This window comes from Narcine bancroftii, chromosome 14 (assembly GCF_036971445.1).
Source record: "Narcine bancroftii isolate sNarBan1 chromosome 14, sNarBan1.hap1, whole genome shotgun sequence".
In the NCBI taxonomy this organism is placed as follows: domain Eukaryota; kingdom Metazoa; phylum Chordata; class Chondrichthyes; order Torpediniformes; family Narcinidae; genus Narcine; species Narcine bancroftii.
In genome coordinates this window covers 43920586-43932876 of record NC_091482.1, presented here as the reverse complement: position 1 = coordinate 43932876, position 12291 = coordinate 43920586, and the positions used below count along the sequence as shown (strand labels likewise).

Sequence of the window (12291 nt, the reverse complement as noted above, 5' to 3'; positions counted from 1 at the left end):
TTGACCTGCTGAGTTTCTCCAGCATCGTGTTTTTACTTCAACCATGGGGTCTGCAGACTTCGTGTTTTACTTGGTGGGGAATTAACTTGATTTGTTTCTAGGAAGCATTTTGGTAGCTTCTTACAAATGTGACATTTTAGAGATTTTTATCGTAATAACTATTTTGAATTTTGTGATAGAATATTTGGAAATGCATTTGGGAAATAAATTGGTAAAATTAGAGTAGGTGACATACATACACATACTTTAAAATAGATCTTATTTGAAATACTGAAGCTTTACAGAAACTATGGAGAATGCTATGCACATTTCACAAGTAGGTGCTAATTGAAATGATGTCATGAAATGAATGGACTGGAGACAGGCCGTCTGTGTTGAGCATTTTTACAAAACTTCTGACCTTTCTGCAAAGTACTCACTCAAAGGTCACTCCTGGGTTCTTGTTTAACTAAAAACAAGAGATGGGAGCAGAAGACTAACTCCTATTGTTTGCTGGAGAAGGAGTGGGTTTTTGCAAGTGAGAGAGAGAAACTGAACAGTCACCGCTGAAACAGAAACTCCAAAGTGGCGGATGTTTCTCTTGGAATAAGTGGAACAGAAAGGAACTCTATGGTAGCCTGAAAGAAAGAGGTTATCATCTGGAGAACCCTGATGGGGCAAGTTTCATCAGCAAGACATTGAGGTGACTAATGGTGGTACCTCAGTTGTGGAAATCCTGGAACAACAAATCTCTCTCTGCCAACCCTACGAGAACCTTCCTGAGTAGTAAACGTTTACCTTTCAAGCACCAAAGCCTGGTGAACTTTATACACATTAAATTCTATGCTCAGTATAAGAATTGCCTACAACCAGTGAACTTGGAAGAATGAGAAGTGAGATTGGACTGTGAATCAAAGAAATTTCTTAAATTTACACACACATCATACGGTTAAGTTGGGTTTAGTTAAGTTAATAGAGATAAGTTAAAGATTGATTCTGTTTTCATGTTTAAAGATAATTAAAAATAACTTTTGTTTAAGTCTTGGCAAATGTCTATTGCTGCTGGGTTTTGGGGTCCTCTGGGCTTGTAACAATTTCTAAACATGGTGATGCTTTGTTTATTTCAGGCATGTCTTCATTTGAAGTTCAGCCGACCACAACAGCGGTGATGGAAGGTGAAGTGGCACGATTTATCTGCAAGATCCACGCAAATCCTCCACCAATCATAACCTGGGAATTCAACCGGACAGCACTACCCCTGGCGACCGACAGGTATTCTACCCAACTGGGAGATTTGTAGTTTTACATCAACTTGTGAAAACAAAAGTCTGCATATTTAAAATAGTTTTCCATGGAATACGCAATAAACAGCGGTACTGCTGGAGCTGCTGTCACACAGTTTATAACAATATAAACTTGCATACAAAATTTTAAGGAAAGCTCATAACAAGTCATCTCATATAGGTACAAATATACACAAAAAAAGATGGAACTACATTAACAGTTCCTTAACCCAGATTTGAAACATTATTGAATTAATCTATGATAACCATGTTAAACCCATATTTGCCAAATTAATCTAAATAAAAAAAGATAAAAAGAAAAAAAACCTAAAGACTAAATATAATTGACCCCTCCCTCTAATCAAGGTAACAGTGTAAAAGAAAAGGGAACTTGTGGAAGGGATAGTGACCTCCAGACATTGGATGTAGAATCTCTGGAACTATAAACGGCCTGCTGAAGGAGCCAATGTTAGCTTTATTTAAAATCATGCGATCACAGGGTCTGTGCCCAAGATGGCAGTGCCTGTGATTGGCAGTGGCCACAAGGGGTTGCAGAGTCCAGGGGAAGCAGAGGACTGGCGCAGGGCACAAGAAAATTGGGAAACCACCTTTTGTTTGAGAGGAAGATGCAGAGATGACTGTCGGTACGGTAACCATTCCGGCGGAACAGTGAGGTGTCCGTGGCTGAGGAACGCGTGGGCTGTGGAATGCTGGGGACTGCGGTCAAAGGATTCTCACCATGCTGCGTACTTCTGGAGACTGGCTCGAGACTGTCTGAAGGGGTACCAGGCATCGAGAGGGGGCGAGGACACTGAAGAGTTCCCGATTGTGTCAGGGGTTCAGATCTAGAGCTCCGGTTTGGACTGTACCCTGTGGCTAGAGGAGCTGTAGGAGGCAAATCTACGGACCCAGTGACTTTTGGTGGGAGGGTGGGGGGGTAGAATTCTCTTTTGCTTCTCTTTCTCTGACTGTAAGAGGCACTTGGTAATTTTTGATGATGGTGAATCTGTCTGCTTCATGACAGATGAAAGCCAATTTTGTGTAATATTACCACCTGTTGTTATTACACCTATTATTACAACAAGAAGCTACCAAAATGAATCTTAAACTCCAACAATCGAGCACTGTCAGGATTTTGGTGATGAACCAACAGATTATCTTTGATTATGGGATATTATTTCTATTAATACCCCAACAGTTTTTTAACTTTTACAAAAAAAAAAGTTACATGGTAGCATTCACATTTTTCCATGAACTCTTAAGTTTCACTCCAGGCCCTGGCAGAAATCTTCCTGCATTCCTGACTCCAACCACATGCACTCAGACTCCAGACCCCAGGAAAATGAGCCAAACTGCCTGGATCTCAGAACAAGTGGAACCGGAACTGTAACAATTTGAAATGAATAATTTAATATAGTATTTCAGTTCTGTACATTGTTGTTTTTGTTCCTTTTTCCGTGTTGCCCTGAATTATTACCATTACAGTACCTTGAGTTTGATTTTCGACATACAGCACGATAACTGGCCTTTCTGGTCCACGAGCCCGTGCTGCCACTTACATCCAATTAACCCACAACCCCCGGGACATTTGGAAGGGTGGGAGGAAACCAGAGTCCTCAGTGAAAACATGCAGACGCAGGGAGAATGTACAAACTCCTGACACAGTTGGTTGTAATAATTCCTTTATTGTATAAATCAGCAAGTTTTGTTAGAAGGCAAATTCTTTTTGTCCTCAGGATAACTGCTCTGCCGACAGGAATCCTTCAGATCTACGGCGTTGAGAGGCGACACGCTGGGCATTATCGTTGTGTCGCGACCAACATTGCAAATAGGCGCAGGAGTTCAGAAGCGATTTTAACCGTCATTCCAGGTAAACGACTGGGATGTCTTTTCTCCCAGCTAATTTCCAGTGATTGATTCAGTTATGTTCAAGCGAAGATGTCCACGATCACTATGTCCAATCTAAAAGTCTGCATTCTGTGCCAGAAATGTTCCAATACATGTTTAACTATGGATGTGTCAAAAGAGTTGGGTACTTGTCAGCATAACCTCCACTTCTGGATGCAAAACATATTTCTTCTGACATATTTTCAAAATGAGTATTATTCCTTTATCGAATGGTTATCAAAGTGGATTTATCTCCCTCCCTCTATTGGCATAATCTTCACTGAGGTGTTACGTTGGACAATTCCCCAGCTAGGATCAAATTGCCAAGGCTGTACTAATTATTATTCCAGATCAGGTCATTTGGTTTTTTTCTCTACTAGGTGTTCCTTTGCATTAAAAGGTACATACAGGTGGTTTTAAGACATGACGTTTGCTCTGATTGGAGATTATTCTTTGTAAAATTTTAATGATTTTGCACCGCAGAAGGTCCTACCATGAAACCTGTGTTACCTGATTTCACACATTTAACCCACCAACCCACTATGTTTTGAAGGGTGGGATGAAACCGGAATGCCTAGAAGAAACCCACGCAGATGTGGGGAGAACGTAAAAACTCCTCACAGACAGCGTGGGAATGAACCCAGGTCACTGACGCCGTAACAGCATTGTTCTGACCACTACACTAACCGTGCTGCCCAGTGTGATTCTTTCACAAATTCTATGCTACTTTCATGAATCTCATGGTGCTATTTAAAACAAAAAAGCTCCTTTTTTTTCTTTAACTGGAAAGTTGCATCAATTTATTGATTTTGTAGGGAAGTTAATTTTTTGAAGGATTCTGTGGCTTTACGTAAGAGCCACATACTTACTATAAACCTCAGATGTCTGAGAGCGGCAACATTCACATGATCACAAGCCACGGCCGCCAGGACTACCATTGTGAGCACCCGCTTGTACGATTCCTGACTCAGCCAACACATTTCTACGAGCTGCACATTATTTGCCACCTTGCTATAGTAAATAGCAATGTCTTCCATTAACAATTTTTCATTGATCTGTCACAAGCAGCTTGGGAACACAAGACCGTGCAGAAACCAGTCATCATCGCAGGTCCCCAAAATCTCACTGTGCCCGTGCATCAGACAGCAATGCTGGAGTGTGTGGCCATTGGTTCTCCAAAGCCTCTTGTTTCATGGAGTCGTTTGGGTGAGTTTCTGTTTCTCTCGTTTAAAATACAATAACTTTCTTTGGGAAAAACAAATGCGAAAGTGGACAAGTATTTATAACACTGATATGAAATTATCTGCAAGTAAATAACTGCTTAATTTCTTTTTCCTTGTAAAACTGTTTTTAAACATAAATGTGGTTAATATTGACTTCATGAGAACTATTGTACAGAACGACTTAGATTATCCGAAATCAGATTCTCTGGAATCCTCAGTTATCTGAAATTTTTTTAAAAATTCCAATGAACAAGGATATCCAAAATCCTCATTTATCCGAACTTTTTTGGAGCCCAACTGGCTGGGGACATCGGGGTCCCAGCACTGGCCACAGTGGGCCTTGGGCTCCTGGGCAGGAGCGAGGCGTCGGTGGGGAGGTGTCAGTGGTTAGGTTTTTTTTGGGTGAGAATTAAACATTATTTTAATGCTTAAAAAGTTTTGTTTGTTTTTGTTTAAACACTGTTACAACTGATTTGCTGCTGCTACTGGGTTGTGTTTAAAAAATTACCAGTTCTCTGAAAAAGCCGTTTATCCTAAATGGGTCTAGTCCCGACCATTTTGGATAATCGGAGTTGTGCTAGTTTGTTTCTCCATATAAATGATCTAATTTTTATGGTTGATTGATGTAAATTTCTGCTCTTCCCAACCAGACCACAGATCTATTGATGTTTTTAATACTCGTGTTCTGGGGAATGGGAATCTGATGATCTCGGATGTAAAGGTCCAACACGCTGGAATATATGTCTGTCGAGCCACCACGCCAGGCACGCGTAATTACACTGTGGCAGCAGCTATGCTTACCGTGTTGGGTAAGATACTAAGTATATTTTAAGCCAAGAATTCTAGATGTACAAAAGAGCCTAATATATTAGTATGTTTTAATATAGAACAGTACAGGCCCACATCTACACCTCACACCCATAACCCTCTTTTTCTTACATCCATGTACCTGTCTAAAAGTTTTTTTTAAATGTCCTGATTGTTCCAGCCTCCACCACCACCCCTGGCAATGTATTCCAGGCATCCATAACTCTGCATTTAAAAAAAACAAATTACCTCTGACTGAAATAAATTATTGTCCATTCACCTTAAGCTGGTGTCCTCCCTATCTGTGCCCCCCCCCCCCCCATAATCTTACACACCTCAATTAAATCACCTCTCATCCTTCTTTGCTCCAAAGAGAAAAGCTGCAGCACTTGTCAACCTTGCTTTATAGAATGTAGAACATTACAGCCCAGTGCAGGCCCTACTTGTTGTGCTGACCTACATATACTCACCAAAAAGAACAATCTGAACCCCCCCTACCTTATAACCTTTTTCTTCCATCCATATACCTGACTAAGAGTTTCTTAATTGCTCCCATTGTACCAGCCTCCACCACTACCCATGGCACCTACAACTCTGTGGAAAAAATTTTAAAAACTTACCCCTCGCGTCTCCCCTGAACTTTCCTCCCTTCACTTTGGTGTTTGCTATTCCTGTCCTGGGATAAAGGTGCTGACTGTCCACCTTGTCTATGCCTCTCATAAGCTTGTCAGCCTCTATTAAATCTCCTCCCATCCTCCTTCTCTCCAAAGAGAGAAGTTCCAACTCTGCTAACCTTGCCTCATGAGACATTTCTCAATCCAGGCAACATTCTGGTAAATCTCCTCTGCACCCTCTCCACAACTTCCACATCCTTCTTGTAATGAAGTGACCAGAACTGAATGCAATACTCCAAGTATGGTCTAATTAGAGTTTTATAGAGCTGCCACATTACCTCGTGGATTTTGAATTCAATCCCTCGACTAATAAAGGCCAATGCACCATATTCTTTTTTTAATCACCCTATCAACATGTATGTTAACCTCGAGGGCTTTGTGGTCTTTGACCCCAAGACCCCTCTGTTCCTCCAAACTGTTAAGTCTTTGAAGAATTATGATGTTGACTAAAAAGTATGCTCACTTAAGTAAATAAGAAATTATAAAAAGCTTGGCGTTTGTACAGCTTTGAACCCGTCTCTCAGAGACTTCTGTTTACACACAGTGAGGTGCTTTGTGTGACATCAATAGGGACAACTGAAACTTCATTGAGATTGACCAAGTTATCTTCTGTTGGTGTGGTTGGTTAAGGGAGGAGTATTGGCCTGGCAAAAGTCTCCATTTCATTTCAGAGAGTGCCAGGGAGTGTCCAGAATTTGAAAGGGTAGAGACAATCTAGTTTTTCTTTAGTTCTTGTCGAATGCTTTGGCCTATATTGTCTTTGGGCTCAGAAATGAGGGCACAGCCAATGAAGCCAAGTTGACAGGAATGGGATTATATTTACTCTCAGTTATAAAAAGGGAAAAACTTTAAAAAGGTTTCAGAATAGAACTAACATTGCTGAAAGAAGAGCTGGTGAGCAGAGAGTTGAGAACTAACAGATGCTACCTTGATTTGTGTGAAAAGCTTTCATGGATAACAAAAAGAAAATCTATATTTTAAAATGATAACCACTGGATTGGCCTCTTACCCTGTTGATTTTTTTCTGCATTAAATGCATGTTTATAGGTTCCTTTTTGATCCCCTTTGATCTATTTGTGTTTCTGATGTGAAATATAAGATGTCAGTAGAGACATTTTTTTACAATCTTGTTTATTCATGAATATTATCAAAATGAGGAGGACTGGTACAGCAAAATGAAACATTTGTTTGATTTGGGCACAGAGTAATATTGTTAAAAAGTTAATGCTGTTCAGTGTGGGAAGGCCACAATGTGGGAATGGTTTGACGTTGTCCACAAGAACATTTCCTCTTCCCATAACATTCCCTGCATTAGTATGTCACTGGCTGAATTATACTTTTCTGAGAATTTTTACACGGAATTTATTCCTCATTGGGTAGTTTGGGCTCTTTTTCCAGAGCAAAATAAGAACTTGGCCTTAGCTGGTGTTTTCTCTGTTGCTTTAGCACCACCTTCTTTTGTTGAGTGGCCTGAGAGTCTGACACGTCCTCGCGCTGGTACAGCCAGGTTTATGTGTCAGGCTGAAGGAATCCCGACACCAAAAATTAGTTGGCTGAAGAATGGACAAAGGATTCACTCCAATGGACGCATCAAGGTCCAGTATAGCAGGTAAGTGTTGGCTTCCTAGTTTTGCTTTGAGAACTTGTTTGTGAATGGAAGTGCAGTGGAACCCCCTGGAATCTGACACCTAGGGGGTTGGTAAATGCTGGAAAGGTGAATTTTCCGGATGCATGTTGGCGAACTAACGATGAGGTGCACCAATTCTAAACCTGTATTTTTTATATATTTCTGCATTTTTTTTTGCCATTTGCTTGAATTCCAGATAACGGGTTTTACATTATAAAGGAAGTTGACATTTCATTTTTCAAAAATATGAACTATTTTTGATTTTTTTCCTAAAGTGCAGCTGCTTAATGCAAAGGTTGATTAAACTCCATGAACAGCAGTTTAACTTGAAAGTCCTAGGTGTTGTAGAATGCAAAATTAAAACCCAACCAAAACTTGAGTGGTCATAACATTTTCCAGACCCAACATGATCAGTACCATAACTAGAGTGATTGGAAATCTGCTCTTCACAAGGTGGTAAAATCCTCATGATCGACTACTGAGCCAGTCTAAGGTGCAGTCCCATCCATCCCAAACCCAGATGTTTAAACTGATGCACATAGATGGCCCTCCATCGGCTTGGGTCCATTGGGACATTGATATTTAAGAACAGAATGCTTAGTTAATCTGTGCAAGATTGGTAATTTTCAAATAACATCATTCAGCTTGGTTTGCAGTGATCAGTGACCAGAACTACTTCATAAGTTGCTGCTATTTTCAGTAGATCCACTATTTAACAATTCAAGCTACACCCTTAGCTTTGTGAAAACTGATGGATATAATTACATCTGTGCCCAGAGTCAAGAGTTTTAGCTGAAATCATGGACGTTTTACCAGATAAACATACTCCAAGATTTGTGCAGACCACCGACCGATATCAGGGCATCTAGGCAGAGACACCTGTGTCTGCTGGGATGGTGTAGAATAGATTACCTTTTCTGGGGTAGAAGGGAAGAACTGTGTACACTTCCCATCTTTGTATTCAAAGGTGTGAGGTTGGGGTCAGGCTGGGAGATGTGATCACTGGACCGACCAGCATGATGGAGGAACAAGTGTACCAAGTATTGGAGAAGCTCAGCAGATCAAACAGCGTACTTTAAACAGCAAAGATAAAGGTAACCAATGTTTCCGGCTTGAGCCCTTCATGGAGGTTTGTAGAAATGTAGGCAGGTGCCAGTCCTGGCTGATCTTCTTCTTCCAGTTTAGAAAATGTAGGTCAGTTAGTTATTTTTAATTGAAATGTTGCCTGTATTGCCAGAGATTTTAAACATTTCAATTGTCTTAAAATGCGGACCTGGCCATCGCCAGTATAAATCAACACAGATTATGAAACCTTTGAAGGTTTTGTGGTGTACTCCGATCAGTAGCTTTTTTTTGTAGATCGTTGCAGCGTTGGCAAATAGAGATATCCTAATGTGTGCGGATTTTAGAAGTTCTGCGTTCCAAAGTAGTGGAACCAAAGCAGCTCTTCCAGTTTTCAGTGTTGATTATGACATCAGACTGTCATATTAAAATCTGCAAACACTGATGAAACTCAGCAACTCACACGGCATTCATGTTAAAGTACAGCTTTGTAAGTCGGACATGCTGAAGTGAGGCGGACTCCAGTAGTATTAAAGTAATCAATGATAGGTTGATAAACTTCAAATGGAGCCACTTATCTAAGGTACAGATAAACCATACAGTCTGTCTTGCATTATAACCTGTAGACCATTGCCACAAATTAAAAATACAGTAACATCGCTTCAGGCCGCTAATTCCAGGTCACAGAGGATGGTGTTCTGTGCTAAGGTGCTGCAGTTGACATTGTGCATACCTACACTAAAGGACAAAAGTTTAAGAGAGCTGTGATTTAAATTTGCATGAACCAGATCATCATTGAATTGTTCTCGTGCAAATGAAATTCCATGTTTGAGGCAGTAAACCAGTGGTATTGTTATAATGTTTGAACATTTCCAAATATTAATTTCCAACGTATGAGGTCCTTCTTTTATTAAATTGTCAGGGAATTGTACCTATTTACAGATAGTAAATTTCACTTTTGTTACCATTCAGTTAACAAGGAAAATGCTTCCTTTTTAAAAATTTTTTAAGCAAATTGGTGATAAACCAGATCATTCCTGAAGACGATGCCATTTACCAGTGTGTAGCTGAAAATGAACAAGGATCTGTGCTGTCGGTGGCTAGACTGATTGTTATCATGTCGGAAGACAGACCAAGTGCACCTCGAAATATCCAGGCAGAAACGGTGTCCAGCTCAGGGATTCTTTTGTCTTGGCAACGGCCCATGTACAATTCTGACAAAGTAATTGCTTACTCGGTCCATTACATGAAAGCTGAAGGTGAGTGTGAATCTCATTCTGACTCTGACCCAATTCTACAATCCAACTGGTAGAGCGTTTAATTTCCCCTTCCCCACCCTCTCTCCCCCCACCTTCCCCACCCTCTCTCCCCCCCACCTTCCCCACCCTCTCTCCCCCCCACCTTCCCCACCCTCTCTCCCCCCACCTTCCCCACCCTCTCTCCCCCCACCTTCCCCACCCTCTCTCCCCCCACCTTCCCCACCCTCTCTCCCCCCACCTTCCCCACCCTGTCTACCCCCACCTTCCCCACCCTCTCTCCCCCCACCTTCCCCACCCTCTCTCCCCCCACCTTCCCCACCCCCTCTCCCCCCACCTTCCCCACCCCCTCTCCCCCCACCCTCCCCACCCTCTCTCCCCCCACCCTCTCTCCCCCCACCCTCTCTCCCCCACCCTCTCTCCCCCCACCTTCCCCACCCCCTCTCCCCACCACCTTCCCCACCCCCTCTCCCCCCACCTTCCCCACCCCCTCTCCCCCATCTTCCCCACCCTCTCTCTTTCACCCCCCCTCCCTTCTTCACCCTCTCCTTCACCTCCCCCCTTCCCTTCCTCAACCTCCCTGCTGTATAAAAACAGTGCATTTGTAGTGGAAGGAGAAGTATCTATTTGTATATAAACTAAATGGTTTGTTTTTACATTAATCTGCAAGTAATCATGATTTTGGGATTTGCTGATTTTCCCCGCTCCTGGTGTCTAATTGGAATGTGAGAAGATGACCATCTGTTGTTAATATTCTGCTGCTGGGGAGAGGTCACACAGAGAATCGCCTCTCTAATCATATGAGAATAGCAGCCTTCTCTGCACCAACAATGTGATCTGTGGAGATTATTAAAATTGGTGGAAGGTTTACCTTCTCAAGGGAAAGGTGTTTATTGTGAGGGTATAGAAATGCAGGAAGGTATAATTGAAGTGTGTGGGGAAGTGTGTTTGGGCATCACCACCGTTTACCGAAGGCATTAGTGTTGGCTACAGAGTGCAGTTTGCAGTCGAGTGGTCGCTTTGTGTCTCATTATCGTTGTTTGGTAAGCCCTGTTGGAGCATTCAGCAGGTAACGAGACTCTTTAATTTTCCTTTCAGGGTTTTGTTCTCTGGGTCAGAAATCAGGACTTTTGAAATTCATTATTAGCCAGTAATTACTACTTGTGTATGTGGCTCCCGGGTTTTGCAAATTAAGCTGCCTTTAAGCTTTTCATGAATGTGGGAAAATGTAATTGGGAATAATTTTGCTTTTAGCTGTATTTAAAGCAAAGTAATGATGAAATTGATGGGAAGATCAGGTTCTAATAAGAATTACACTTATAATTTTAGCATTCCAGTGAAGTGTTGTTTGCTGGAAAATTAGATCAAATAATCTAATTTTAAGGCAGATTCACGGAAGAATGGTTTTCACAAAGGAATGCTGAGGTTAATTATCCCTGGCTCACAAATTGACTTTTTTGTTTTTCTTTCTTCAGGTCTAAATAATGAGGAATATCAAGTGGTTATTGGGAATGATACAACTCGTTACATTATTGATGATTTAGAACCAGCCAGTAACTACACATTTTACATTGTTGCATACATGCCCATGGGAGCCAGTCGCATGTCGGAACACGTGACTCAGTACACCTTGGAAGATGGTATGGAGCACACTTCTGAGACAGTGATTTTTGGGTTTCAACTTCTTGAGTTGCACAGAACTCTGCCTCCTTCTTTCAAAAAGAGGGCTGAGAAGATTCTTGGTGGTTTAACAATTGTGTCCGTGGATTATTCTGCGACTGTGTCACAGGTGTAGATTACCATCTATGCCATTGAACGGGATGGTCCTGAAAATTAAAATTTTCACCTTAAAAACGGGCCATCCTCTACAAAGAGTCTAAAATTCTTACCTTGATGATGGTCTCAACACCACCGGCTCCAATGCAATCTCGCACATGCCCCGTTGGTTATTTGCAAAGTCTCAGCGCTCCTCCACAGGGTTCATCTGCCCGGTTTGACTGCTGTTGGCTCCATACGGGCTTTAAATGGCCTGTTACAGATGCTACAGTTTATTTTAAAATATCCAAATAAAATGTAAACCTTTAAAGGGTAATTTAAAAAATATATATTATGATTTTTGGCTTTTAACAGCATCCATAGGGCAGCGGTAAGTGCCAGATTTGGGGGTATTCAAAGGATATCACTCAAAGCCAACATTTTAGGTGGAAATTTCAGTGTCGTCCTATACAATGGCATATATGGTATTTAAGCTAAAATATGTTTCAAGTATGTGAATGAGTTACTTAAAGGATTTATCCCAATTCCCACCATAATAGCAACTTAATTCATTCAATCATATGTATGGTAAATGGAAGTTGACCAGATAATGTTCATTTTATACTCATTTCCAGATTCCTTTATTGTCATGTAATAGTACAGAAGATGCAATATTACACAAAATTGCCTTTTGCTTGCTGTAAGACAGACACCATAAATGTTGCTCAGTGCCCTTTA

The 12291-nt window shown here is 41.3% G+C and overlaps 1 protein-coding gene across 7 annotated transcripts in view; it reads left to right on the top strand.

Moving 5' to 3' along the window:
- The window catches only part of prtga (protogenin homolog a (Gallus gallus)), a 232761-nt gene that overhangs the window by 126168 nt on the left and 94302 nt on the right, over window positions 1-12291 (top strand). For all 7 annotated transcript variants that reach the window (XM_069911024.1, XM_069911022.1, XM_069911023.1 and 4 more), the window contains 7 exons: window positions 1107-1251; window positions 2999-3132; window positions 4218-4355; window positions 5023-5181; window positions 7300-7462; window positions 9554-9801; window positions 11274-11438. In XM_069911024.1, coding sequence (XP_069767125.1) covers window positions 1107-1251; window positions 2999-3132; window positions 4218-4355; window positions 5023-5181; window positions 7300-7462; window positions 9554-9801; window positions 11274-11438 — 1152 coding nt within the window. The remainder of the gene's footprint in view (window positions 1-1106; window positions 1252-2998; window positions 3133-4217; window positions 4356-5022; window positions 5182-7299; window positions 7463-9553; window positions 9802-11273; window positions 11439-12291) is intronic.